Source organism: Clupea harengus, chromosome 22, assembly GCF_900700415.2.
Source record: "Clupea harengus chromosome 22, Ch_v2.0.2, whole genome shotgun sequence".
Lineage (NCBI taxonomy): Eukaryota > Metazoa > Chordata > Actinopteri > Clupeiformes > Clupeidae > Clupea > Clupea harengus.
The window spans coordinates 12474582-12501349 of record NC_045173.1 but is presented as its reverse complement, the minus strand read 5'-3'; the positions used below and the strand labels follow the sequence as shown (position 1 = coordinate 12501349).

Here is a 26768-nt window from a genome sequence, read left to right as displayed (position 1 = left end):
CACAACACAGAAGAAGAGTGAGAGGCATTTATTGAGATGAATGTAGGACATGCGACCAGAGCATAGACGCATGTAAATGTCTGGGTGTGTGGTGTGTGGTGTGTGTATGCACTATGCACTATGCAGTGGTGTTTAGTGCTCAATCCTCACCCACATTCACACAAGCACGTACCTTGCACGCCATGATGGCCCTGAGGTCCTCCTGGGGTAGTTTGGTCAGGAGGTCTGTGGTCTCATACAGGGCTCCCTCACTACTGACACAACACTGAGACTTCACCAGCGTCACATACCACTCCTGAGACAAAAACAGAAAAAAAGAGATCAATTCAACTCAGATCATTTGGATATTACCAAGCATCTTATAAATACTGATTCAGAAGCAAGCCTAACCTTATTGGCGACAACGCTCTCTGGGGGAGGAGGTGGCTCCCCATCCAGTGGGTGTGAGCTGACAGGAGGGGCGGGACTAGTGGTATCCTCGGCGACAGTGGCTCTGAACCTGTCCAGCAGGGAGTAGAACCTCTGGTGCCTACGAGGGCATGAAGACTCAGCTCAGTATATATCAATCAACAACAACAAAGACTGCTTTTCTCAGACAATGTTGTCAAGGTCACCTGAATCTTTGAATCGGAACAGGATATCATGGTGAATGCATTTCACAGAAAATAAACAACACAAACTACGGTAAAAACAGAGGATGTGAAAAGCTGAGCACCTCTGAGCCAGCCCACTGCTTTGCAGATACTCCTGGATCCGGTCCAACTCCTCCACGGGCAGCTGGGCTATACTGTTCTGTAGGGGGAACGCAGAGACAGGTCCTTTCAACTGAACCCTTTACCATTCTTTTAAGAAATGTTTCACAGTGGTAAAACCAACCAACTAAAATACTGGTCAGCCATTTTGGCTCTGAACCCCTTTGATGAACGTGTGTGTGTGGGGTGGAAGCGGAGAGGGCCGTGGCTGACCTGCAGCGTCTCGGCGAGCAGCATCTCCACGCGGCGGCAGGCCAGCGTGTCCACCATGCGCGCCAGCACTCTGAAGGGCGTGTTCAGCAGCTTGTCCACGTAGAGCAGGAGCAGCGCCCCCGACTGGCTCAGGTGCATCCCCTCCAGGCACTGCAGAGTCTTCTTCAGCATAGTGGGCTGGACATGGAGAGAGAGAAATAATGGATTTTTTATTATTATTTTTATTATTATTAATTTATTCAGTATTTAAGGAGGGATTTGGCAAGATAAATTATTCATGGTTCGTGGTTATGCTCAACAGTCGTCTACTCAGTTGTTTTATCTTTTGGTGTGTGTGTGTGTGTGTGTGTGTGTGTGTGTGTGTGTGACTCACGCTGGCGAGATTGTCACAGCGGGACTGGATGGCCTGGATAAAGAGGCCGCTGGCAGCAGAGTTGCGGTGGACGGCGCTGATGAAGTCCTGCACCGGAGGCTCATGGGAAAGGCGGATCAGGTCCTGCACGTGATTCACCGTCAGCCACGTCAGGTGTTCGGAGTCGTGCAGGTTCTGGCACTGAGAGACAGGAAAGAAAGAAGGGGGAAAGAGAGAGAGAGAAAGACAGACAGACATACAGAAGTTTAATTTAGTTTTAAACTATTATCTTTAAAAGCAGCGACGGGTCAATATTGTATGGCGCCAGGCCGAGGCTTGCAGGTTGGGTTGAGAGGTCTCACCACATAGTCACAGAAGAGGATGAGCGCCCCCCGGCGGACGATCTCTCTGTTGCACATGGCCAGGCGGCCCTCCTGCCGGTCCTCATCCCCCTCCCCAGACGAGTGCTTGGTGCCGGACATGCTGGGTCTCCTGAGGGAGGAAGGAAGGAACACCACACTCATTAGCGGGGTTCAGACACCGAACACTAAACCACAACCTGCAGCAGACACGTGGACAGTGACACGGAGTAAACACCGAGGCGCTCCATTTCACAAGGCACCCATTAACTGTAGTGTACTCTGGTCACTGTAATTAGCATGTAAACAGCCACTTAAAATGTGCACACCGTGGATGCAGATGTCTCTTTATTTAGATGCCCAGAAATTGGAATCACAAACGCCACACTTCAAGGCATCTCAATCTTCTATTCTCCATCCTTTACTATCCCAACAGTCCTCTGCCTCTCAGAGCTTCACTCACAAACATACCATGGAAAAACAAAGCAAGCACTCAAGCAGGGGTGTTCCCCTTTACACGTGCCCTTCGCGCCCCTCCTTCCGGCTCACCTGGGCGTCTGGTGCACCTCGGACCACCAGGTGTAGTTGGTGTAGTTGATGATGAGCAGCACCTGGCACCAGAGCAGCACCAGGGGAGGGTGGGTGGTGATGAGGCGCAGCACCAGCGCGTTCAGATCCTCCAGGCTGTAGAATATGCCCTCCTCCACCCCGGGCTCCGAGCCCGACACGGGCTCCTCGGCCTTCAGCAGCTTGGTGGCGGCTGCAGTGATGCGCCGGAACATTCCTGATAGAAATGAGTGGGAGAGGAACCACAAGTTAAAAAAAAGTCTCACTCTCTGTTTATTTAACTGCACTAGTTGTTTAAAGTGTTCAGCAAATATCAATTTGAATCTACAGATGAATGATTATGAATTGCCATATAAACGAGCTGTGTGGTCTCCTGCGCTGGAGATGGTGTTTAGCTCACCGGACTTAAAGATGTGGATGAGGCACATCAGCAGCGTGCCCAGCTGTTGGCAGTAGAAGGTGTGCTGCTGCTCACTCATGTCCACCTTCACCTGCTTACTGGAGATGTCCTCCAGCAGCACACCCACCAGCTGCAGCAGGAACCTGAGCGAGCGAGAGAGAGAGAGAGAGAGAGAGAGAGAGAGAGAGAGAGAGAGAGGGAGGGAGTGGGAGTGGGAGAGAGAGAGAGAGAGAGAGAGAGAGAGAGAGAGAGAGAGTGGGAGTAGGATGGGAGAGAGGGAGATAAAAAAAAATTAAGAGAAAAAAGGGACTGGAACAGAGAGAAAGCAGCTGCCAGTAAGGCTGTGTCCCTCACTAAAGCAGTGCCGGCTCACCTGGCAAAGGTCTCCTCAGGTGGGAAGCGCTGGGGCTCGCCGTTGGTCTCCTGGGAGACGGCTGGTTGCGGAGGGGGTGGGGCCTGGGCCGCAACTTCGCTGTGAAGGCGGCGGATGGTGGGGCAGGACAGCAGGTAGGGGGACAGGGACAGCTCCTGCACGCGGGACAGCACAATGTCCTCTGTGGACTGGGAGATGAGGACACGCAGCACGGCCAGGATCCCAGACACCCACAGCTGCACTGTCCCCACAGAGGCCTGTGGCACCAACACAAGGGTCAGAGACAGGGACAGGGACAGGGACAGGGACAGGGACAGGGACAGGGACAGGGACAGAGATTAAACTAACAGCTCAATTGGAGATTTGTGGTAAATACATACCAAATAATATGAGTAATGAAGTCCTCTTGTTTGTGTGTGTGTGTGTGTGTGTGTGTGTGTGTGTGTGTGTGTGTGTGTGTGTGTGTGTGTGTGTGTGTGTGTGTGTGTATAGGTTTCAAATGAAAGCAGACTGACCATGGTGGCCGGAGTGACAAACATGCTCTTGAGCAGCATGTCGACGGGCCTGAGTGAGGAGGGAGCCACCGTCTCAAACAGGGTGTTGAGCACGCCCAGCGCCTCGGGAGAGTCCAGATGCATCTAACACACAAACACGTCACCGTTACACTTATGTCTCTCACAGTCAGTCTGGAGAGAAACTAAATGAGATTGACTTCAGATGAGCGCAACACTGCGGGACAATCCAAGAGACAGAGCAGGAGCTACCTGCTGCTTGCCGATCATGGGCAGGATGATGTCGGCGATTTGGCGAGAAAGCCTCTTCCACTTGTCCTCATTCTCTTTATGACACTGCTGCAGCACCAGGATGAACATCTCCAGCACCTACCCACCAAACACAAATTAAACACCATCACATATATGTATACAGTATAATGTATATATATAAAATATCACATGTATATAAAATACATCTCACTTTGCAATAACCAACCAGTTTAAGTGAGCGGTTACCTGATGGTACTGTATCAGGCGAAGCAGCATGGACACCACCACCTCCTTCTGGGTCTCCAGTTCTTTCCCGGCGTCTGCCTTGTTTGAGCCCCGCAGCACAAACAGGTCGTGGACGATAGGCTGCAGAGCAGGGATGGCTGAGGACGCACAGACCGGCAAAGGGAGAGAGGCAAAGGCATGTTCAGTTCAATCACGGTGTCGGTTCACCTATGGTGGTTTAGCGCAGACGGTTGAGAAATCAACAAGGTAGGAAAATAAGGTAGTCTGTATATTACTCCAGATTATGGTGTGGATCTTCACCAGATAGCATATACGTTACACAGTAGTTTAACCAAATCGAAATCCAACACAGTCTGTCTGTGGCCACCTAACTAGAGTTAACTCGAGTGCGCCCCTTTAGAGTACACCACAGTGTGTGTGTGTGTGTGTGTGTGTGTGTACCGTGGGTGACTGCCTTCCTCCCGCTGGCCATGATGCCATCACACAGCTGGATGATCTTTGGGATGCTGATGATCTGTTTGGAGTGGTAGCGCTCATACGACAGAAGCACCAGGAAGAAGAAAATATTGGGTACGATCGCCTCTGAATCCCTGGGAGGGAAAAAACCAGACCAGTTTAGAGGTGTGTGTGTGTGTACTCAAGTGTCTCTGTATCTTACGCATTTCTGCACCGGTGCGGAGAGTCTCACCTGAACTGGCCCAATTCAATGTACTCAAATTGCTTGAGCACAAAGCCAATGAACACCTGAAAGAGGCAAGAGAGGGATAGAGGGAGAGACAATAAGCAGTACATCAATCAGGGACAATGGGATCGTGAACTTTAATAACTGCATGACGTGGAAAAATCCTGGGACATCACAGATTTTTTGCAGTGATTTATAGACTAGACAAAACAACTGACACGTCTTGAGAACCCCAGCAGCACATTTAACTCTGGGCCGTGTCTCTCACCTGGTCCGAGTCCAACAGGCAGTAGTTGACCCGGAGCTGCACCAACTGGGCCAGCAGGTCCAGGACCTGCCTCTGCAGCGCCACAGAGGTGCTGGTGGTGTACTGCTTCAGGGCCTTGATCACCAGCGGCTCAAACAGCCGGATGTGGTTGTGGATGACATTCTAAACATGGAAAAGTTACACAAAATTTACAATATTTGTCTACTGGTTGCCACTGATTGAGCCACTTGTTACTAAACAAGAACATTTCTTTCCTACTCTTTAAAGTTTGCATTCGAAGGTATGAGGTTTCCAGTCAGCTATAAATTAGTAATAATAGTCAATAATAGTCATAATACGTAATGCATAAAGCAGCATTCTACTTTTGCCTCCACAGATGCGCAGTCCTAAAGCGAGAGCCCTGGGGAGCTGGCGTACCTTGTCTCCTCTGTGGCGTGTGACATTGGTGATGCTGGACCTCATCTGACTGGACACCTTCTGCATGACATCAAACCACCTACGGAGGCAACATCAAGATCAAGCAGGGGAGGGTGGCAGATCAGTATACATGAAATGTGTATGTCCATAAAATGATTGCGTGTGTGTGTGTGTGTGTGTGTGTGTGTGTGTGTGTGTGTGTGTGTGTGTGTGTGTGTGTGTGTGTGTGTGTGTGTCTTTGTGCATGTGTCTGTGTTGTTTCACTTGTTTTGAATGCTGAACGACTATTTTTGAATAACATGTAAATGTAAATGTGTACAGCCATGTACGCGTGTTGTTGTTGTGTGTGTGTGTGTGGGTGTATATAGTGTGTTTTGTTCCCTCCTGACTAAGGCTGAGTCTGTGCATGCGTACCCTGAGGGGTCCTGCTCCTGCTCGGCCTGCACCATGTTCCTGAGGCTGGCGTCGGCCAGCGCCTGGGTGAAGTGGGTGTAGGGCGCCATGAAGCAGTAGTGGTAGAGGCCGGGCCGCAGGCTGGACGAGCCCAGGCGCAGGGCTTTCCCCTGGGAGCGGCACGGGTGCGAGGCCGCCCCCTCGTACTGGGAGGCCAGGTTGGTCCCGAATAAGGTCTTCAGTAGCTGGAGCGGGAGGCAAGAGGGCAGATGAAGACAGGAGGGGAAGTGAAGATGGGGGATTGTTTGGAATGATTACTGCGCTTGTGGGGTTCTTCGCTTGGACCCAATAAATGTGAGTGGCTGTCAAACGTGGCTGGGTTAGGGACCGGGTTAGGGACCAGGTCAGTCTCACCTGTTGCACACAGACAGTGGCCAGGGTTGGCTCTCTGGAGAAGCAGGATTTCAGATAACCTAGGACTTCCTCCACACACTGGTGAAGAAGAAAAAAAAAAGGAGAGAGGAAGTTAGAAAGGATGGTTGACTCAGAAACAGAGGGAGGCAGAAAGTCTTAGTCAGAAAACAGCCCCGAGTCGCTCTGCCTCGCTTACTTTTCCGATGTCGTGCAGAGTGGCCAGCTCCAGCAGCTGAGAGAGCACGTCCAGTGTGGAGCGCAGGAAACCGCCAAACTTCTCATTAGTGCTGTGGAGGTCCAGTGTCACCTGGGCACAGGAACAGGCCAACATGAACACATGCAGGACAGATACACTGATCCATACGTTTCAATGATAAATGCTGCATCTTGTTTAATGGAGACTGTTATATTCAGATGCTAACTCCAGCCATCTGATTTGCCATACAGAAGACAGAGTGCACTAGCAGTTGCACAGAGGGGGGGGGGTCTGGGGGCCTCTAAGGATATGTTGTCTGACCTCTGACCTCTCTGGGCAGCTCATATCTGGTGACACAGAACTGAGAGGCAAAGTACATCACGTCAGCGCTTTAGTCTGAGACACTAAATAACCACGGCTATAATGCTTTCTTCATTGGCTGTGGTGGACGCAACTGTTACCCTATCTGTACATCCTCCCTGATACTCACCTTATAGTTGGCATAAGTGGCCTTCAGGACATCGTAAAGCTTCAAGTATGGAGGGAGGTGGTAGAAACTGCCCAGGGTGGTGGACTTGTTGACAGGGGCCGCCACCGTGCTGTCTGCTGGCCGGCCTGACGACACAGAGCAGAGAGGGACGAATCACAGACAACATGCACTACACAAGGAGGAAGAACAGTCTGAAAATCGTGTCAGCTGGACAGTTGTGTCCATATTTCATGCCTCTGTTTTGTCCATGACAACCACAGCTTAGATTATGATGACGATGATGAGGAGGAGGAGGAAGAGGAGGATGAGCTGTACCTGTGTTGGAGTCGCCTCCCTTCTTGGGGCTCATGGGGGCGATGCTGGGCTCGGCCATGTCTTTGTCTTTGCCCTTCCTGCGGATGGGACTCAGAGACGGAGGGTTGGCCAGGGAGGGCAGCGAGGCCTGAGGTGAGAAACACAAACCCACGTCAACAACAGGATGGTGAAGCCATGATGACTGTTAAATATACTGTGTCGTATATATGTCTACTTATATGTGTCATACATTGAGCTGGTCTCATATAACTCATATTCCTGTTCATATAACTATCAACTCAATCACTCAACGAGTCCTAGTTAAGACCTGCTGTATGTATCGGACCCTCTGAGGACTGCGTGGTCAGGTACCTTGACGGCGGGTCCGGGGGCGGTGTCGTCCAGCACGTGGGCACAGATGTTGAGCACCTTGAGGAGGTGGGAGAAGAGCTGCTCCACCATGCCGATGAGCGAGCGGTCACCGAGCGCGGGCCAGGGCTCCTCCGGCTTGGCCACCGCGGCGTTGGTCTCCTCCTCGCCGCTCCACGGGCTCTTCATGCACTTGGGGGAGGCGGCTACAGAGACGGCACAGCGCGGGAGGAGGAGGTGGTGAGACAGGAGGAGAGGTGGTGAGACAGGCGTCGCTCTCTACGAGACTCTACGTGACAAAGTGGCACGGCTCTCTACAAGCACACCAGTGCGTCACTGGTTCTGATCACAGCAGCCGTGACTGAAGGGTTTAAGGGCTACAACTGTTTAACATACGGTTACGGTGTGGTTCATACATCAAGCTCAGCTGATTAGAATAGTAGTAGAATTCTGTGCAAAAAAATCAATTAAAAATGATTAAATTCAGTTCATGTAATGTTGTCAACAGGACTTATAAAATCTTGGACATGACGGATTGTTTGTAGGGTAACACAGGCTTCCCCCAGTGCAGTGGTGTGATAACTGGAGATGAGCATCTCACCGGCCAGCAGGTTCCCAGCCAGCAGCAGGGCGTCCTGGTGGGCAGAGAGGTCCAGGGGGAACCAGGCGGAGGAGAGCAGGGACAGCACCATGTTGGCCATGCCCACGGTCAGGCATCTCCTGGGCTCCTCAGCAGTGCTCGACTGGGACAGGCTGGTGGGAGGGCAGGCACAGGCACTTTTACTAATATTACTCTCTCACACACACGCACTCACAGAGATTCTCACACACAGAGACTCTCACACACACACACACACTCTCACACACAAACTCTCTCTCTCACACACACACACACACACACACACACACACACACACACACACACACACACACACACACACACACACACACACACACACACACACACACACACACACACACACACACACACACACACACACACACAGTAGGTAACATTAAGACATACAGATATGATATGGGTTTGTGGGTTCATATGAAGCAAGTGTAAACATTCCATGTAGATACAGAAATGTGCTACAACCACACTGTGCTCTCCACAAACTCACAGTCCTTATCAACCAGCCACCATAGAGTGGGTAGAAAGCACAGTAATTACTAATGTAGGATTAATTGATACACACGTATAGAAACACACACCCACACACAAACACACATCGTTCACAAGCACGCCACTGTACACCTAGACTGACAGGGTAAATAGAAACAGAGAATGCAAACAGAGAATGCAACAAGTGCTTGCAGAAGTAGAACAAACATATACAGTAGAGAGAGTAAGCCACCACACAAGGCTACACACCCTTAGAAACAACATATCGGCAGGCTGCACAGACCATAGATATGACACGTTACACACACAAATAACTGAAAACAAACTGAAAGTTGCCAACTGTCACACAGTGTGTGGATGTTAAGGGCTTTGTGTGTGTGTATGTGTGTGTGTGGGTGTGTGCATGTGTGCGCATGTGTGTGTGGGTGTGTGCATGTGTGCGCATGTCTGTGTGTGTGTGTGTGTGTGTGTGTGTGTGTGTGTGTGTGTGTGTGTGTGTGTGTGTGTGTGTGTGTGTGCGCGTCTGTGTGTGTGCGCGCACATGTGTGTGTGTGTGTGTGTGCGCGTCTGTGTTTATGCGCGCACATGTGTGTGTGTGTACCTGTGTGAGCGGCCACGGCTGCGGTACTGGCTGGAGCGGCTGAGGTGGCTGATGGTGGAGCTGACGTAGCCACAGTGCCAGCCTGTGCTCCAGCTGCACACCGGATAGCTGGAGCTCAACAGGCACAGGGCCTCACAGCAGCCAAACTACACAACACAAAACAACCAGCAATAACACATGAATCATCCAGCAGGGAAGACTCACTGAACGCGAGGCAGCCATTATCTTTTATTGACTTTATTGTATTCTTGTGTTGTTATATGATGTTCCTCATGGCACAAAAATTCATCGTACGCAAAGCTATACAATGACAATATAGGCATTCTATTCATTTCAATTAACATCCTACAATGACACTACCGTAGTCTGTATGGGCTTGCTTTGGATGGCTCTCAGATTAACAAAAGACTTCCTTCATAAGATAAACTTTATCGCATGTCACATCCAGGGACTACAGAAGACACAACAGTAATTCCTGTTGCAGAATCTTAAAACGAGGTTGGAGTAGAGCCCTGGAGGAGAGGAGACAACTGGGGAGGAGGTGACACTCACAGTGAGGGCTCTGGAGGTGGAGGAGGAGAAGGCGTGGGACACCGCGCTTATAACCCGGGACAGGTTGTTCTCTATAGTCACGTCAGACGTACCCTGAGCCAAGTTGTAGCCTCTGTACGTCCTGCAGACACACAAACATACACGTACGTGTTAAGACACAAGTTAATATGGGTTGACTTCTGTTTCCTATAGACTAGGAGTTTTATGGACTTTAAAACGTCTATGGTGCTTTGGAAATAATGGAAGACTCCAGATCTGCGATTCATCTTCCATTCAACACCAAACTGCCTGGAGGGCTGGTGGGAGCTGGTGGGAGAGTACCTGGTGATGGTGCTGACGGTGAACTGGGAGGGTGGCTGGGTCTCGTGCATCAGCAGCTGGAGGTACACACTGCTCTGCTCACGAGCGATGGCCACCACGGGGTCAGCCTGCGCCTGGTCACAGTCGTAAAACAGCCGTGACACCACCCTGGAGGACACACATGCCAAATCATTTTATTTCAATAATTGTTCATTATGCTGTTGGCCTTCATTTTGTCCAAGTGTTTTCTGTGCATGTGTGCGTTGTGTTTGTGTACCTGTTGACAGTAGCAGCAGCAACACGTCTGACTCTGGGGTCGTCGTCCCCCAGAAGGTAGATGATGACATCACGGAGGACCCTGTCCTGCAGTCGGAGCAGCTGAGAAAAGAAGAGGGGAAAAATTAGAAAGCGCCAACTATGTCACAACACTAACCAATTCAACTCCAGTGAGGGGCTTTTAGACAAGTACAACAGACATTCTTAAAAGTCTAATACATGTGCTATGTATGTTATATCAAATGTCATAGTGAAACAAGGACTGCTAATGATGTGTGTGTGTGTGTAGCTGCTGTGACCTCTACGACCTCTATAAAAGCGTGTGCACATACCCCAGTGTAATGATGTTCTCCTTTGTGCAAAGTATCCGTTCTCCGCTCAAGGAAATTAACCAATCTGAAAGGCAAGGACAAAATTCCAATAGTAGCAAACAGAATATATTTACAACACTCTTCATGTGCAAAATCTGTTTGCCACTGTTAATAAATTACATTGAAGTTCTTTTGAAGTAAGTTTACATGCCTCATTGAATTAAGGGGCAAGGGAGAGATAACTAGGGTTTGTGTATACATTGTGTTTGTGTATTGTGTATACATACTGTTTGTGTACAGTATGTATATAATATGCCCCTACTACATCATATCTAGGTACAAAGGTATAGACTCTGTGTGAGCCTTCTCCTTTTAGAACTACTTGTTCTGTACTTGTTCTATACAACTACTACTATGTCTATGTCTAGAAATGCAATATTCACCTGAAGTCCATCTCAGCCACGGTCTCCAGCAGCTCCGTGCGGACGAGCCAGTAAGAGCAGTCCCTGAGGGCCAGCAGGTCAATGAGCAGCTGCAGGCCCAGCTGACTGAAGCTGCTGCTGCTCAGAGCCATGATGCAGTGCTGGAACACAAGCACACAGAAAGACGTCACCTCTTACAACATGGCCTCCAAGGTCACTTCTGTCACTACAACAGACTACTGCACAGTTGACCCATCCTGGGGAGGTGGGGGGCTGGACACTGTGAGAAAATACATTTATATTTCAGAAATGAAAAGTATGCAAGCCTGGCTAACTATAATTCACACAGGTAGGCTTTGGACTTATGTACGCAAGAGAGAAATGGATTATAACCATTGCTTGCTTCCACGCAACAACTATGTGGCAAGTACGATGTATTTTCCGTTGTTGTAGTCATCTAGAATCTAGCTACAGCGGTTCTATATGCATATGCCACAACAGTTCTTAATGTATTTAATCGTAACTATGTTCCATCACTGTTTGCTGTTATCTAGATCACATGGATTACCCTTACGGCCACCACTCACAGTTGAGCCTATCCAACCTGTTCTTTGAGCCTTTGGGCCACCTATTCACAGTACTTAGTACACAGCCACCTACTCACCCTCACTGCAGCACAGGCCATCTTACAGGTCACAGATGACTCATCCCGCAAGCACCTCTGCAGCAGAGGCACTAAGTCCACCAGAGAGATGGGGTTACCTGCGGAGGAGAGAAGGAAGAGAACGGGTGAGTCACAAAGAGGAGAGGAGAGGAGAGGAGAGGAGAGGAGAGGAGCTCTACTAATAGTGGTCAGAGCAGCCATGAATCATGAGTAAATACTTGTGTTCACTCCACTGTAAGCGACTGACGAGAGACACTGTGAATGAGTGTCTGTGTCTGTGTGTTGGTCGGGGCTCACCAGTGGCGCTGTGGACGGTGGGCAGCCAGGCCTCCACGTTGAAGCGTGTCTTGAGCAGGATGGCCTGGATCAGAGCCCCACAGAGGATGGCCGTGGTCCCGCGGATCTGGGGGTCCCCGTGTTCCACGTACGTCAGGATGTCACTGATGTACTGTTGCTCTGTGAAGGATGAAGACAAGAGAGGCATGTCAAGGTTCAAAGAGAGACACCCTGTATTACATAAGGTTTGTGCACATTCTTAAACCTCCATTCTTTGTGTACTCTAAGAAGAATGCAATGTGACAGACTGGTGTCTTGTGCGTAAACATCATTGTGTGTGAGGTGTGTAAGGTGTGTGAGGTCTGTCTCTGTGTTTGTGTGTGTGTGTGTGTGTAAGGTGTGTGAGGTCTGTCTCTGTGTGTGTGTGTGTGTGTGTGTGTGTGTGTGTGTGTGTGTGTGTGTGTGTGTGTGTGTGTGTGTGAGGTGTGTGAGGTCTGTCTCTGTGTGTGTGTGTGTAAGGTGTGTGAGGTCTGTCTCTGTGTTTGTGTGTGAGGTGTGTAAGGTGTGTGAGGTCTGTCTCTGTGTGTGTGTGTGTGTGTGTGTGTGTGTGTGTGTGTGTGTGTGTGTGTGTGAGGTGTGTGAGGTCTGTCTCTGTGTTTGTGTGAGTGTGTAAGGTGTGTGAGGTCTGTCTCTGTGTGTGTGTGTGTGTGTGTGTGTAAGGTGTGTGAGGTCTGTCTCTGTGTGTGTGTGTGTGTGTGTGTGTGTGTGTGTGTGTGTGTGTGTGTGTAAGGTGTGTGAGGTCTGTCTCTCTCTCTCTGTGTGTGTGTGTGTGTGTGTGTGTGTCTGTGCTCACCGCCTGGGGCTTGGCCGTCTAGCGGCTCCAGGTAGAGCGTGTTGAAGAAGGCCTCCGGGTGGAGAGCGGCGGCCGCCCCCACACAGCTCACTGCCAGGGCCTTCACACTCACACGCACCTCTCGGTCGGGCACCACACCTGCAGCACAGCCAACACACAACAGTTAGAACACACACACACCACAGCCACCAGCACCAAAGATATGTGCCAATAGTTCTGCAGAGCAGAATCTAGAATAAAGTTTTTGTTCTGAATCACATAGAACCCTTAAGGTGCATTTCATATGTCATACATATATCGGTGATATAAGGTTCTAAATACATATCCACATTCATATCAGAGATTTCATGATTGGATTTGAACCAATGTAATATTTGAACAAACAGTCACAATGCGAGTGGCTATTTTGCTTAAGAGCAGGATATAATTGAATAGGCCTGTAGTCTAGCTGCAGCTGCGTCTCCTCCCTGTCTCCTGGACTAACCCCCCCTGCCCTTCTCCTCACCATTTTTCTGCCCAGTGAGCAAGAAGGAGGCTGACAGGAGGCGCACGCAGTGAACCAGAGGCTCCTTCAGGTCGGTGTAGTGTCCAATCTCCCCTTTTATCCTGGATGGCTGCAGGACAAAAAGAAAACACTGTCAGGCTCAAATAATACCTTCTCTGGGGGTTTCATTATGGGACTGACTGTATGTTATATCTCAAGAAAGGACCTCAGCAGATCTGACCATTTGTGTGTGTGTGTGTGTGTGTGTGTGTGTGTGTGTGTGTGTGTGTGTGTGTGTGTGTGTGTGTGTGCCTGTGACTCTGTATGCACCTGCGTTTGTTAAAGTGTCTGTGTGACTGACCTTGATTTCCGGGTCAGCGGGCTCCGGCGGCTCATCCTTTGGTATGAAGCGGTCCACACTGCTGTCAGACGCCTGCCTGTTGTGCCCTTTCCCCTCCAGCAGGTGGGGCTTGCTCAAGGCTTCAGCAGCAGGAGCAGGGCAGAGGGGGGACAGAGATTAGAGCCCATTTCCCTCTCTGAAGGGGCTACATCTGCCAATCTTTCTGCTTGCAATTGGTTTTCACAGTGACTAATGCAAGAGAATTCCAGTAGCTAGCGGTCCAGTTTGAACTTCAAGACATGACCCAGGTGGTGTCAGTTCATAAATGTCACTTTACTTATCTGCCCTGAAATCTGCCCTGGTGAGTGGAAGTTCTAAGAAAGGGAGCTACATATCTATCTACATAGGTTTGATCAGTCCACAGTGGACACAATGAAGGGATTACATATCAGATCTCTCGTCTAGGCTTTGAAAACACTGAGCAAACATTAAGCTATGGGAACAGTCTGAAGTAGGGATGGGCAAGGTTCTAATATGTCTTGTTAATCCAATGCTGTTCATACTCATAGCTGATTGGTGGGGACACATACCTAACACCGATTGGGCGAAGGGTTCCAGTGGCTCCTCTGGGGCAGGGGCTCCTCCCTCCTCTTCCTCATCCTGTAGTGTTCCAATCTGCATTCCTGAATACTGACTCTCGCTGCCATCCAGAACCTTTCACACACACACACACACATATACCAATATTATGTTATTAAACAAATTAATTTTTACACTGACAAATTCAGACACAGGCAGAAATATATGCATGTATGCATGCATATACACAAAGTGACAAAGACAACAAACATTCATTAAACAATAACTGATCCTTCATTACCACTTATTGCCAATGATAAGGAAACAATGCCCAGGAACACTACTTGTTTTGCCTAAGGAAAGGCCTACACACATACAACCGTGTGTTTTTTTTTAATGGCAAGAATTTCATTCAGTATGCCTTTCAACTAGTATGTACTTCACACTGTAAGATGTAGGACTGAACTTATGTTCCAGTTAAATTGAAGTTTTGTTAAAAAATATAGTAATTAATAAGAAGATAATGATCATTGCGAAGATTGTGTTCACATTTTCATTGTCTTCATATAGTTTTTCCTGTGCTAAATCTGGATGGAAATGGAGTAAACTTGGCACTGGTGAGCAGGCCTTCCTGTAGGCAGTTCAGGGCATGTTGGAATAGGGCAAGGCAGATGGGGCAGGAGCTGGGATAGGGTTGTTCAGGGCTCTCCATGGGCAAGCTAACATGCTCATGGTTTCAGGCACCTTCAAAATGAACTGAAGAAAGAAAGAAAATGTCGATATCAGAAAGAAAAAGATCAGTAATGCAGACACGACGTGGGCACTGGAGGGATGACACTGTCCATGCGTGCCTTCTTAACAGGAGAGGAGGAAGAGGTTTTGGAGCCCGCAGATCTCTACTAGAGGGGGGAAAAGAAATGAGTCGAAGATGACAACATCCAAGTTGGGAGGGGTAGGGGTGGGGTCATCGGGTCTACATCTATGAGGGGAGAGAGACTTGAAAAGGTTGGCACCGTAGCAGGGTTGTTTTTTTTTCTCCCTTATCTCAATAAACAGCCAATCAGAACGTGCAAGAAAGGGGAGGTCCAAAAGAATAAGAATAGGGTCATGGGACCAATATCGAAAGACGACGACTGGGAGGGAAGACACCAAAAGCCACCCTCCCTCTCCCTATTAAACAACAAAAAGATAAACAAACGAAGAAAAAAGCGAAAAAAGAAAAAAAAAGAAAAAGCAAACTCTTCTGAAGCCGCCTGCTGACCTGGTCACTCCCGCTGGCCAGCGAGGACACAGAACAGGAGGAAGAAGAAGAGGAGGAAGAGGAAGAAGAGGATGGCCGGTAGGCCGAAGATGCCTCGCTGGTGGAGGAAGAGCTGTCGGAGTGTGTGGAGGCATCGGGCCCCTCGGTGGAGGTCGGAGAGGGCGGGATCGGGCTGGGGCTCAGGCTAGGGCTGACCCGAGGCACACTTACGAGCTCGGGGCACTCCGAGGGCGTGGCGGCCGAGTCAGGCCCCTCCGTGGTGGTCTGGGAGCTGTCACTCGGGGCCACAGAGGGCCCCTGCTGCTGCTGCGGGTCCTGTCTGGAGTTGCCATCCGTCACAGACTCCTCGCCGGTTGCCACCGTTGCCGTGGGGACGCCACTGCCTCCCGCTCCACCGCTGGAGCTGCGGCTCAGCATGTCCTCGTCCTCGCGGTCGTCCTCGGCCTCGTCAGGCCCGCTGTCGCTGCCTGCTCCGCTGCTGGTGCCCGCGCCCTGCTCGGAGGTGGCGCTCAGCTCTACCGAGTCGCCCGGCTGCATGGCATGCTGGGAGGAGCGTGGCTGCTGCGTGATGATGTCTGCCGACGGCCCCAACACCTCGCTGCCAGACTCGCTGCCTAGAGAGAAAGAGCAAATAATGACATTTAAAAAGGTGAATTTTGCAGGGGTTTGTAGCAACGATCCTGGATGATCTGTACTGAGTGGTTTGGCCTGTGGTGCATGAATCAAGAGCAGTGCCAATTAAGAGCTGATCTTTGCGGCAGCAGCTCTCTTCCTCACCTGCGAAGGAGCTGGTGACCTCTGCCCTCGTTTCGGGGTCATCCTCTAACCCCTCCTCCTCCCCCGAAAGCACTTTTCCTGAAGGGTGGAGTGAAATAGTGTCAAATACATGCTAATGCAACGCTGTCAACTTTAAGCCAGTAGGTCAAGACAACACAATGGACAAACGAGACAGAGGCCTCTTCAGGTCTTTCCCAATTACCATTTCTTATCTCATCTACGATATAACCAGAGGCATAACCAGAGAAGGCGGACCTAAAGATCCAGAACTAAAGGAGAAATAAAGCACTGAGAAAGCAGGTGGGAGGGGGGGGGGGGGGGGGTTGAGTTAGGGAGTAGCACAGGAAGTCACCTTTCTGCTTCCTGAGGAGGAGCGGGCTCCACGACGAGCCTCCGCCAGCTGCAGGCAGAGAGGAAACAGGAAATAAAAGGCAAGAAAAGAAAAGAAGCCCTTGCAGCCCGCAGGAGAAAAGGCTTTGGTTAAGGGCTTGCAAGGTGTGAGCATTCACAGAGCACCCGATCGGAGAAGGGGAAGTCAAGGAGAGTGTCAGAACGAATCGAGTGAAAGTGGTAAACTGAACTAGTGCAGCAGTAGGAAAAGTGAAGAGGCAGGATGAGTACATGAGACAGAGGGGCTTGTGGGTAAACGCAGTTGTCGTGGCGTCGTTTACCGATGAGCTCCACGATGCTGCCGCTGCGGGCTCGGCCCTCCACCTCCTGGCGGAAGACGGTGGGGCGGGGCAGGGTGCCGGGCGTGATGAGCGCGTGCAGCAGCTCGGGGGGCGGCGTGCGGAACACCTGCTGCAGCAGCTCCAGCGAGGCGGTCACCACGTTGTGGTCGCAGTGCTGCGTGTAGTGCAGCGTCAGCTCGTACACCTGCGGAAGGAGGCGGGGCGGGGGCGAGGAGACTCAGGTCCGATTCTCAACACACATACACGCCATACACCTGACACGCTCAACTCAGGTTCTAACGTAACAACTGCATTCAACAGATACAACAGAAATCTCAATCCAAACCCTGAAGAACGCCTAATCGAAGATTAAAAACACACTTCACCCAGCACACTCTCAGCAAAACCTCACATGGATGCTGTAGTCTACAGCATAGAAGCACACTTAGATCAGTGGAACTGCAGTGTCACTGTTCAGTATGTGAACCCCTAGGGCGGCGTTCTATGTAGCCTACGATGCAGCAGTGATGGCGACACTGTACCTGGACCAGCTGCTCCGGGGACGGGGAGATGTCGGCCTCCTTGCGCATGACGCCGAAGCTGCCCTTGAGGCTGGTGTTGGGCACCTGCTGCTGGAGCAGAGGCATCAGGTAGCGCAGGGTGAGCAGCACGCCCAGGATCAGGTGATTGGGCCGCTCCTCATCCACGGGCACCACCAGGCCTGAGAGAGAGAGAGAGAGAGAGAGAGAGAGAGAGAGAGAGAGAGAGAGAGAGAGAGAGAGAGAGAGAGAGAGGACAGAATGGGTGAACAGGGTAAACACATAATTAAGTGTAGCACGCAGTGTGAGAGAGAGAGAGAGAGAGAGATAGAGAGAGAGATAAGAGATAATGGAAGCCTTAATTAAATGATAGGTCTTTTGACATCAATTGAACTATTGAGATGTGACAACACGGGCACATTCTAGGTGCACAATAGCAATTTTGTCATTTATTAGCAAAAACAAGGAATTTTCTTAATTAAATGAATACAATAATGTGTGCTAGACAAGCCATGTCTGTTGAGTTTGATTTCAGGAGGCAGAGAAAAAGTGTGAGTGTCTGTCTGTGTGTGTGTGTGTGTGTCCTACCCAGCAGCACATTGAGGAGCCAGGTGTAGAAGTAATGTGTTCTGCGTGAGTGCTGACACACGCTGACTGCACAGCTGGCTGCGGTTCTGCGGATGGTGGGCGAGCTGGATTTAAGATTAGCTACAAACGCCTTCAGCAACACCTGAGGTGTAAACACACACACACACACACACACACACACACACACACAGAGGGAGAGAGAGTTACTTTCAAACATTAGCTTTGTTATTAATATTAGCAAATATCATTGTTTATGTTGTTTTTGTTAATACACCTGATGGAAAGCAGTTTTATTGTGTATGGATGGCACCCCACCATTATTTACAATTAACACCCTGAATGATCATGTTCATATATACTTAATGAGGACGTACATGAAATAAATAAATAAACTGAATTCAGCATAATATCTAAGTTTAATATAGTGGACAGTAATAAACTCCCAATAAAGAACTTCATGTACATGGTTGTAAACGTGTCATGGTGATTTCATCAAAATCACACCGTGAAGTTGCCTGCAATCTGATATTAAGCACGTCGAGCCCTGTCTGTGAGAACTCTTCTGTACAACAAAGGGACACAAGTGTACAGGCAACAGCTTCAGAGGAGTGGGGTGGAGCTGCCTGACAACAGCACTCACCTGCAGTCCCCTGGGTGTGTGAGGGAGGTGGGAGCATATGTGTGTGTGCGTGCGCGTGTGTGCGTGTGTGCGTGCGTGATGGAGAAATTCAGAGACCAAAACACAGCTCCACTCAGGGAGGAGGAAAACGGGGTTGTTGCCTCTCCAGAGCACATACGTGTTTCCATGTTTGCATGTGAGTATGTGTGTGTGTTTGAGTGCATCCAAGTGAGTGTGCGTCCGAGTGTGTGGAAAGGGGCAGCCACGTCATGGATAATTCAACCACACTGGCAATCATCATCATCATCATCATCATCATAGTCATCATCATCGTCCATATTTAGTGCATGATGTAACCCTCTGGGCTGCTGGAGAAAAGCATGCGCAACAGACCCTGGAGGCACCACGGGCAGTGTAGCGTGAAGTGTCACAGCCTCAGCTGCCTATACGGCATGCTTCACAGCAAATCATGTAATAAGCACATATTACACGGCCCGCACGGCACGTCACATGTTGAAGGATACGGTTAAATGAATGCTGTCTAATCTCTGTGTGTGTGTGTGTGTGTGTGTGTGTGTGTGTGTGTGTGTGTGTGTTGGGCTGGGTGTTGAGCCCAATCTGTGACTTAGGGCTGGGTGTTAATAGTGCTGGTGCACTTCTGTGAGACTATGGCCATACTTAGGAATCAAGTGAACATAACTGAAAGACAAAGACAGCATTGAAGCTTAAGTCCAGTAAGCGGTCTGAGGGCAGTCAAACCCCTTTACACTGAATGCCTTTCAGTGACCCCCCCCCCCAACACACACACACACAAAGATGAAGTGCGGTAAGGGCGGTCATGAAAGGGAGTAGGTGCTTTCAGGACTAATTGGACACGAGTGTCTTGCTCGAGAAGGAGCTGGATGTCCAACTGCAACCCTTCAGATAACCCAAACACTGTAAAACACAGGGAGCTTAGGACTTGGCCATGAGAAGGAAAAGCAAGCCAGCCTCACCTTGATCTCTCCGTCATTGGCAAACTGACCCAGGGCAGACATTATCTTGGGAATAGCGGCGGCCAGAGTCTCCTGCACCGCTTCCTCCTGGCGCTTAGCGATGCGCGTCAAACAGGGTAGGAGGTTGACGAGATAGGGTCTACAGGAGCGAGAGTGTGGTAGAGGGGCACCGAAGCAGGAAAAAGGAAGGAAAGAAAGTTATAACAGACACAGACTTGGAGGGAAAAAAAATAACTAGGGAAGAGAGCTGTGCTGAGACACCTATAGAGAGTTCTCACACTCTCACACAAGCCGCACTCTCATTTAGAGGCGGCGACATGTCCACTTCCTCTTCTTTCAGGCATGCTGTCCCACTGCCGGCTCCATAGCACACTACCCACACACTAATACACCATATGCTCAAACGGCCCCCCCAGATCTCAGCATCTCTGCAGGAGGCCTTCATGGCCCTACTCAAAGCAGCCAGAGGGCACACACCTGCACTTCTGCGGCCGAATGAGATGGGCCAGCTCTGCGAACCTCCACAAGGCAGCTCGCAGACTACGGGGGGCGCCATTCTGTAAGAGAGACAGAGAGGACTTACCAGTCTGATGCACTTAATGACCAGAGACATCAACATACTAACACACTGAGCACCTGCAATAATGACAGATGATGTTCTTTGAGCAAAATATATTGTTTCTATTATACAATAAGGAAAACACAATGAGAATGTAGAAGGATAACTTTCTGAAAATGATGTTGCAGAATGCATTACCCATCGTTTGATTTTCATATTCAAAAATATAGTTTGGCCTGTATTTCTAGATGGAATAGATATTATCTTGTCGGTTTTTCAACAGCTGTTTGGGATTTGAGCAAAGTGAAAAAGATCACATCAGACCACAATCCTATTTTGTATCGTACATTCCTACAGCTAAGGTCGATGGATTTGTGGGCGATTCTTTTACCTTCTTAATTTCTTTGTAGAGCTCCAGCTGCAGCCTGGGCAAGTTGGAGTCCATCAATGCCTGAGAGACATGGGAAATGTCACACATTGGTACCAGAGTCACAGACCCTTTCAAAACAGATTAATGAAGCAGGGAAGCTGAAAACATCAAGCAGTGCCCAAGCACTCTGTCTGTGCTTTACTCTACAGCGGCGTACTATTTGTCACCACGGACTATCAGTCATAATTAAATCTAATCCTAATTTTAAACAGGTAGTGACTACAGATCAAACACTTTGATGCAACTTCATTAACATTGCATTCCTGTCTAAATTGTAGAAGACTGGCACTGAATGTAGCTTTCTCTCACTTTGATGATTTTATTGAGGCACTCGTCCGCCACCATCCTGACATCAGACTCCTTATCATCGGTGCACAGCAGGAACATCTCCATGGCGATGCCCAGCAGCTTCTGGAACTCTGGCGAGGTTCTGATCCCAGTACAATAGGGGGCAAGAGAGAGAGAGATAGGGATTCCTGTCACTTCACAAACGCTGTAGGTGTTACTGTCTCACTGTCGATATTACCTTATTAATTAGCCCCGTGTTACTGATCAACACTTACTATGATATATTAATTCAAGATGCTAACTACTGTACAATAACATTAACTAGACAAATATTCAAATAAATACTGCCTTTATTTTCTACTCACTAAGACAGTAACAGAGACAGCAAATAATCACGGAAAGATCTTAATTGCTGTAACTCACTGACCATTTCTCGGGGTTAAATGGCATACCTTAGAGACTGTGCCACAATGTTTTCACATATCGTCAGACAGTGGGTCACCCGATCCTTTTTGGTGGTAGCAAGATCTTTTTTCCTACAGAAACACAAAAGGATATTTGACTTGGATTTTGACAACAACAAAAAATAAATGGGTACCTGTAAAGGAGAATGATACTTAAAAATCCAAAATTACTAACTCATGTCAAAATCACATTAATTATAATAAAATTAGTAAATGAGAGAATTCTGTACTTTGTCTGACACCCCCATTGCGAGATTCTGTGATTCTGTAATTTTATTTAACGCACCCTTTTTGGGAGACCTACTGAGTCTAATTTCCAAACCCTTAACAACGGTATTTAGCCTAAGCTTCAGGCTCTTTGAAATCACATCAGTTGTTTGTAAAATGCAAACACAAAGACCACTTTGGGGGATATACAAACGATGCTGGCAATGACATGCCCATCCAGTGACATTGTGGAAGTGAAATTTATAAACAGGATTTAAGCAAATGTCAAATGATGTGTGAACAATCGTTTAGGCTGAGATCTCTTTTTAAAAAGTGGACCCAAAAAGTGGTTTAGCCTTGAGCTCCCTTTATCAACACACAGCATTCAGGAGGAATGGTATGGGCAGGTGCCACTGAGCAACCATGCTGTCAATGCATTTACACTGGGCTAGACTGAGAGTGCAAAATGAATGAAGGAAATGTGTGCAGATGTTATGACTACATATGAATCCCATAAAGAGTTATTTAGCAATTCCACCCAAGATGTAAGAGCAGTGTTTTATTGTTCTTTAATCGTACAACATCTGCCCTTAGAAAAATAAATAGCGGGTGAGGAATAGCCGACATAGTTAGCATTATTTTCCACACAGTCATATTTCCATTATAGCTATAGAATGAGTACTTTGCGTTGCATCTACAACTGGCATATTCATTAGACCCTACACTACCATACAGAACTTCTTAATTTTACATCTTAAATATGAACCTCTCCCCTAAACCAGTGAAATGGCCCTGGAATGTACCACGTTAACCCACTGAAAACATTGAATGATGTCTAAAGGTATTCCTTATTAAGGATATTCACTAATTAACAGTGTAAGGAGAAATTACGTGAAAACTAAAGGTGTGTGTATCCAAATGAAAAATGTCTCACTGCACACTAAGGGGTCTGGCATGACCTTAATGATTTAGGGGAAAATTCAGATTGACCAGTTCTATGAGGATAACATTGAGTGTGACCAACCAATAAAATTGACATTCGTTTCAAGGGCAATTTTCTCTTTGCACTTGTTGAGTCGTCATAGAAAATGTTCATTATGCCACTGCAACAGTCCTAATGTTAAATAGCTTGCCTGCTGTCTGATCAAGACCGTTTAGTTGTGAAATTCAATGACAAGTGCAGATGACATGGGACTGGCATAACACATTGGCCAGCCAACGTTACTTAGATACATGCTGGCTATCAGATAAACCGCAGAGCTGACCGAACAGATGCCTTACGTCATTTTTCAATTAAGAAGCTATGTGCGTCAGAAATTCTTACTACGGACACAAAGTTCACATGTTCAATGGCAAGTGCGACTCTGCCTCAGCAGCTGATCGGCTAACGTTAGTAAGACTGAACCAAAAGGGTGCGAAAAGTGCATCGTATACCACAGTTAGTCAGCCAAGCTGTAATGGAGCTAACTAACAGTTACGTTAGCTAACCTTGGCCCATAAAAAAAAAAAAAACGTTTTCAGAAAATGTATTCAGATAAACATCATATACTAGTGGTTGTTAGCTGCAAATGGCTGGAACGCCGTTCATAAGGATCACATGACAAAAGGACTACACGGGATGAACACCTCATATAGAGAATATTGCCTTTGACAGGCAGTTTCCTCTCAAGCTAATAGTCTCTGAGCCTGCCCCACAAGTGCAACCAGTCAAGTGCTATCTGGCCTCAAATTAAACCGCATTAGGCGGTTGCTTCACTTACTGTTTTTGAACTAGCTCTTCAGCCGACGGTGGTCCCTGTTGTTGCTGGAATGACTTAAGAGACTCAAAGGCCTTCATCAATTTCTCCATGGTGGCCATTTTAACGGGATCAGATGTCGCTAACGTTAGCTAGCTGGCTAATATTTACAAATGAGCTAGCTATCCCGCTAGCATGAGCTGTAGTGACGATAAAAATACTGCAAGGAAGCAGGCGGCCGTAGCGCGTCGCAGGTGATGGACACTGCTTGCGACGGCTTCCGTCCACTGCTCCCGTCTTCTATAAACACTAGGACTTTTTATTTGTCTGCTAAAGCCTCACTTAATAAACTGATCGTTAACGATGAACCATCCAACTCTGAAAGCCATCTTTGATGATGCACACCATCAGCCTCACTAGGAAGTGTTGTGACAGCTTGGGAGGCCGACCCACAAACTAAAACCAATCAGAGAATAGGCCCGTTTGATTGACAGCTCTAATGAGCAATGGAAACGTGAATCTACCTTGCTTGAAGAGGATTGGAGCGCTAAGACAGGGGTTCAGGGCTTTTGTTTTTTACCGTCACGTTGTCGAAATCCTGAACGCTGGTCAGCCTTTATCATATCTATATAGCATGCCTGTGGTGTAAGAGCTCTGACCAAACCACGGAGAAGCATTGGAGTGGATTGCGTGAGATCTGTGGACTCGAGAGGCTAAGCGCAGTAGACTGTAAATTCTCCTACACTGTTATTTCTTTCCAAGTGAAGGGTGTCCAAATCACATGATAAGAGCATAGGTGTGACACAACTCAGTGGTTTGGTCTATATATCTTTGGACAAAACAAAGTGTATTGTTATATAATGTCATTGATTTGTAGGTGAGGACATGATATTAGCCTACCGAAACTGACAAAAGCCGCCTCGATGGTCATCAGCACTAAATATAATCTAATATTGGGCCTACACTAACCTACCATTGAAAAGTTTGAAATCATCCTGAAAATAACAAAAGGTTGCTTAAAATAACCATGGAAATTTGCTTTCATCAAAGAATCCTCCATTTGCAGCAATTACAAACTTTGCAGCGTTACAGCTTCACAGGTTCTTCACTAAATAGGTCTAGCATAATTTGGAGCAATGCTTTGGATCTGTTGTAGGATAAAATGGGCTCTAGTCAAATGCTGTCCACATGGTATGGCATGGTAATGGAGTTATTGTAAAATGGAATTATGGCCTTCTATGTATAAATACTTCACCAGCACCAAAGCACCCCCAGACATATTGATATTCATATTTCCTCTACCGTGCTCGAGAGATGGTGTTAAGCACTCCTCTGGCATTTATGAATTTGTTCTGTGCCTCGTCAAGTTTCATCTCTGTGATCCGAACACCTCAACTTAGACTTGTCTGTCTGCAACATATTTTAAATAATTTTCCTCCCAGTATGTTTTGTTTTGTCCAGTTTAGTCTTTTCCTTTTACAACCCCAAATCAGAAAAAGTTGGGACGGTATGTTAAATTAAAATTAAAACTGAAAACATTGATTTGTAAATTCTCTTTGACCTGTATTACATTGAAAACAATATAACAGCACATTATTTGATGTTTTACCTCATGAATTTTATTATGTTTTCAAAATAAGCACTCAATTCAATTTCGATTCAAAAAAGTTGGGACAGTAAAGCATTTATCACTTTGTAGTGTTGCCATCCCTTTTCACAACACTTAAAAGACGTTTAGGGACTGACGACACCAAGTGAGAAAGCGTTTTAAGTGTAACTTTGTCCCATTCTTCCTGCAAACAAGTGCAATGGTACAGGGTCCAAAATGCGCCACACATTCTCTATTGGGGACAAGTCAGGACTGCAGGCAGGCTAGTCCAGCACCGGCACACCCTTCTTCCTCAGCCATGCCTTTGAAATGTGTGCAGAATGTGGTTTTGCATTGTCTTTTTTAAATATGCATGGGCTTCCCTGGAAAGGATGTCGTCTTAAACGCAGCATATGTTGCTCCAAAATCTCTATGTACATTTTGGCATTAATGGTGCCATCATGGAAGTGTAAGTTACCTTTGCCAAGGGCATTGACACAACCCCATACCATGACAGACCCTGGCTTTTGGACTTGTTGCTGGTAACAGTCTGGATGGTCATTTTTTCCTTTGGTCTGGAGCACACGGTGTCCATTTCTTCCAGAAAAGACCTGAAATACTGATTCGTCTGACCACAATACACGTTTCCACTGTGTGATGGTCCATCCCAGATGCCTCCGAGCCCAGAGAAGTCAACGGCACTTCTGGACACGGTTAACATAAGGCTTCCTTTTGGCACAGTAAAGTTTTAACTGGCATTTGTAGATGTAACTACGTATTGTAGTGCTTGACAAAGGTTTGCCAAAGTAATCCTGAGGCAATGTGGTTATATCGCTTATAGATGAATGACGGTTCTTGATGCAGTGCCGTCTGAGGGATCGGAGATCACGGTTATTCAGCTTAGGCTTGCGCCCTTGCTCTTTACACATTGAAATTCCTCCAGATTCCTTGAATCTTTTAATCATGTTATGCAGCGTGGGGGTAAAATATCCAAATCCCTTCCTATCTTTCTTTGAGAAACATTGTTTTTAAACATTTAAATGATGTGCTCCCTCATTTGTTGGCAAACTGGCGATCCTCTGCCCATCTTTGCTCCTGAAGGATTAGGCCTTTCCTGGATGCTGCTTTTGTACCAAATCATGATTGCAATGACCTGCTGACATCACTTGTTTCAAATCACATCAATATTTAATTATTCTTCCTCATTACTACCACTAAATTGCCCACGTCCCAACTTTTTTGGAATGGAATGTGTTGCAGGCCTGAATGGCAGGAATGGATGTATATTTACAAATCAAATGAAGTTGACCAGACAAAACATGAAATATCTTGTGTTCATACTGTCTGCAATGAAATACAAGTCAAGGTACATTTATAAATCACTGCTTTCTTTTTTTATTTGCATTTTCCATACCGTCCCAACTTTTTCTGATTTGGGGTTGTATATGCCAGTCTCAGAAATGGCTTTTTCTTTGAAAAAAAGCAAGCATTGTTTTTACTGATGATTAGACTGGCATTTCATGGGTACTATTTAACACAACTGCCAACTGAATACCTGTGAGGCATCTGGTTCTCAAACTAGAGATTCCGATATTCTTATTCACCGGAACAGTGATGCTCCGGCCTCCCAGTCATTTACAACATGTCTACAGTACATTTTGGATCAATTTGAGGTTATTTAGAATTGGAAATAAAGACACAGTATTCTTG

The 26768-nt window shown here is 47.6% G+C and overlaps 1 protein-coding gene across 5 annotated transcripts in view; it reads right to left on the bottom strand.

The window, feature by feature from the left end:
• Nucleotides 1-23922, bottom strand: part of htt (huntingtin) — a 36328-nt gene extending 12406 nt beyond the window's left edge. For 2 of the 5 annotated variants that reach the window (XM_031560017.2, XM_031560019.2), the window contains exons 1-47: nt 23495-23922; nt 21516-21599; nt 21085-21217; nt 20737-20796; nt 20264-20343; nt 19787-19925; nt 18173-18314; nt 17588-17766; nt 17046-17250; nt 16727-16774; nt 16375-16452; nt 15808-16211; nt 14348-14471; nt 13779-13897; nt 13439-13547; nt 12934-13071; nt 12102-12260; nt 11805-11902; nt 11162-11301; nt 10740-10803; nt 10409-10509; nt 10153-10299; nt 9832-9952; nt 9280-9425; nt 8151-8302; nt 7553-7755; nt 7202-7328; nt 6887-7011; nt 6397-6507; nt 6201-6278; nt 5808-6031; nt 5394-5472; nt 4977-5138; nt 4715-4770; nt 4468-4616; nt 4027-4163; nt 3781-3897; nt 3532-3654; nt 3017-3273; nt 2644-2786; nt 2226-2460; nt 1680-1809; nt 1339-1518; nt 966-1142; nt 716-792; nt 391-529; nt 173-295 (exon numbers count right to left, since the gene is read on the bottom strand). In XM_031560017.2, the coding sequence (XP_031415877.1) occupies nt 173-295; nt 391-529; nt 716-792; nt 966-1142; nt 1339-1518; nt 1680-1809; nt 2226-2460; nt 2644-2786; nt 3017-3273; nt 3532-3654; nt 3781-3897; nt 4027-4163; nt 4468-4616; nt 4715-4770; nt 4977-5138; nt 5394-5472; nt 5808-6031; nt 6201-6278; nt 6397-6507; nt 6887-7011; nt 7202-7328; nt 7553-7755; nt 8151-8302; nt 9280-9425; nt 9832-9952; nt 10153-10299; nt 10409-10509; nt 10740-10803; nt 11162-11301; nt 11805-11902; nt 12102-12260; nt 12934-13071; nt 13439-13547; nt 13779-13897; nt 14348-14471; nt 15808-16211; nt 16375-16452; nt 16727-16774; nt 17046-17250; nt 17588-17766; nt 18173-18314; nt 19787-19925; nt 20264-20343; nt 20737-20796; nt 21085-21217; nt 21516-21599; nt 23495-23592 (6420 nt within the window). In that variant the 5' untranslated portion in view covers nt 23593-23922. The remainder of the gene's footprint in view (nt 1-172; nt 296-390; nt 530-715; nt 793-965; nt 1143-1338; nt 1519-1679; nt 1810-2225; nt 2461-2643; nt 2787-3016; nt 3274-3531; nt 3655-3780; nt 3898-4026; nt 4164-4467; nt 4617-4714; nt 4771-4976; nt 5139-5393; nt 5473-5807; nt 6032-6200; nt 6279-6396; nt 6508-6886; nt 7012-7201; nt 7329-7552; nt 7756-8150; nt 8303-9279; nt 9426-9831; nt 9953-10152; nt 10300-10408; nt 10510-10739; nt 10804-11161; nt 11302-11804; nt 11903-12101; nt 12261-12933; nt 13072-13438; nt 13548-13778; nt 13898-14347; nt 14472-15807; nt 16212-16374; nt 16453-16726; nt 16775-17045; nt 17251-17587; nt 17767-18172; nt 18315-19786; nt 19926-20263; nt 20344-20736; nt 20797-21084; nt 21218-21515; nt 21600-23494) is intronic. The other 3 variants (XM_031560018.2, XM_031560020.2, XM_031560021.2) reach the window with 3 other exon arrangements.
• Between the last annotated feature and the right edge of the window lie 2846 nt (nt 23923-26768).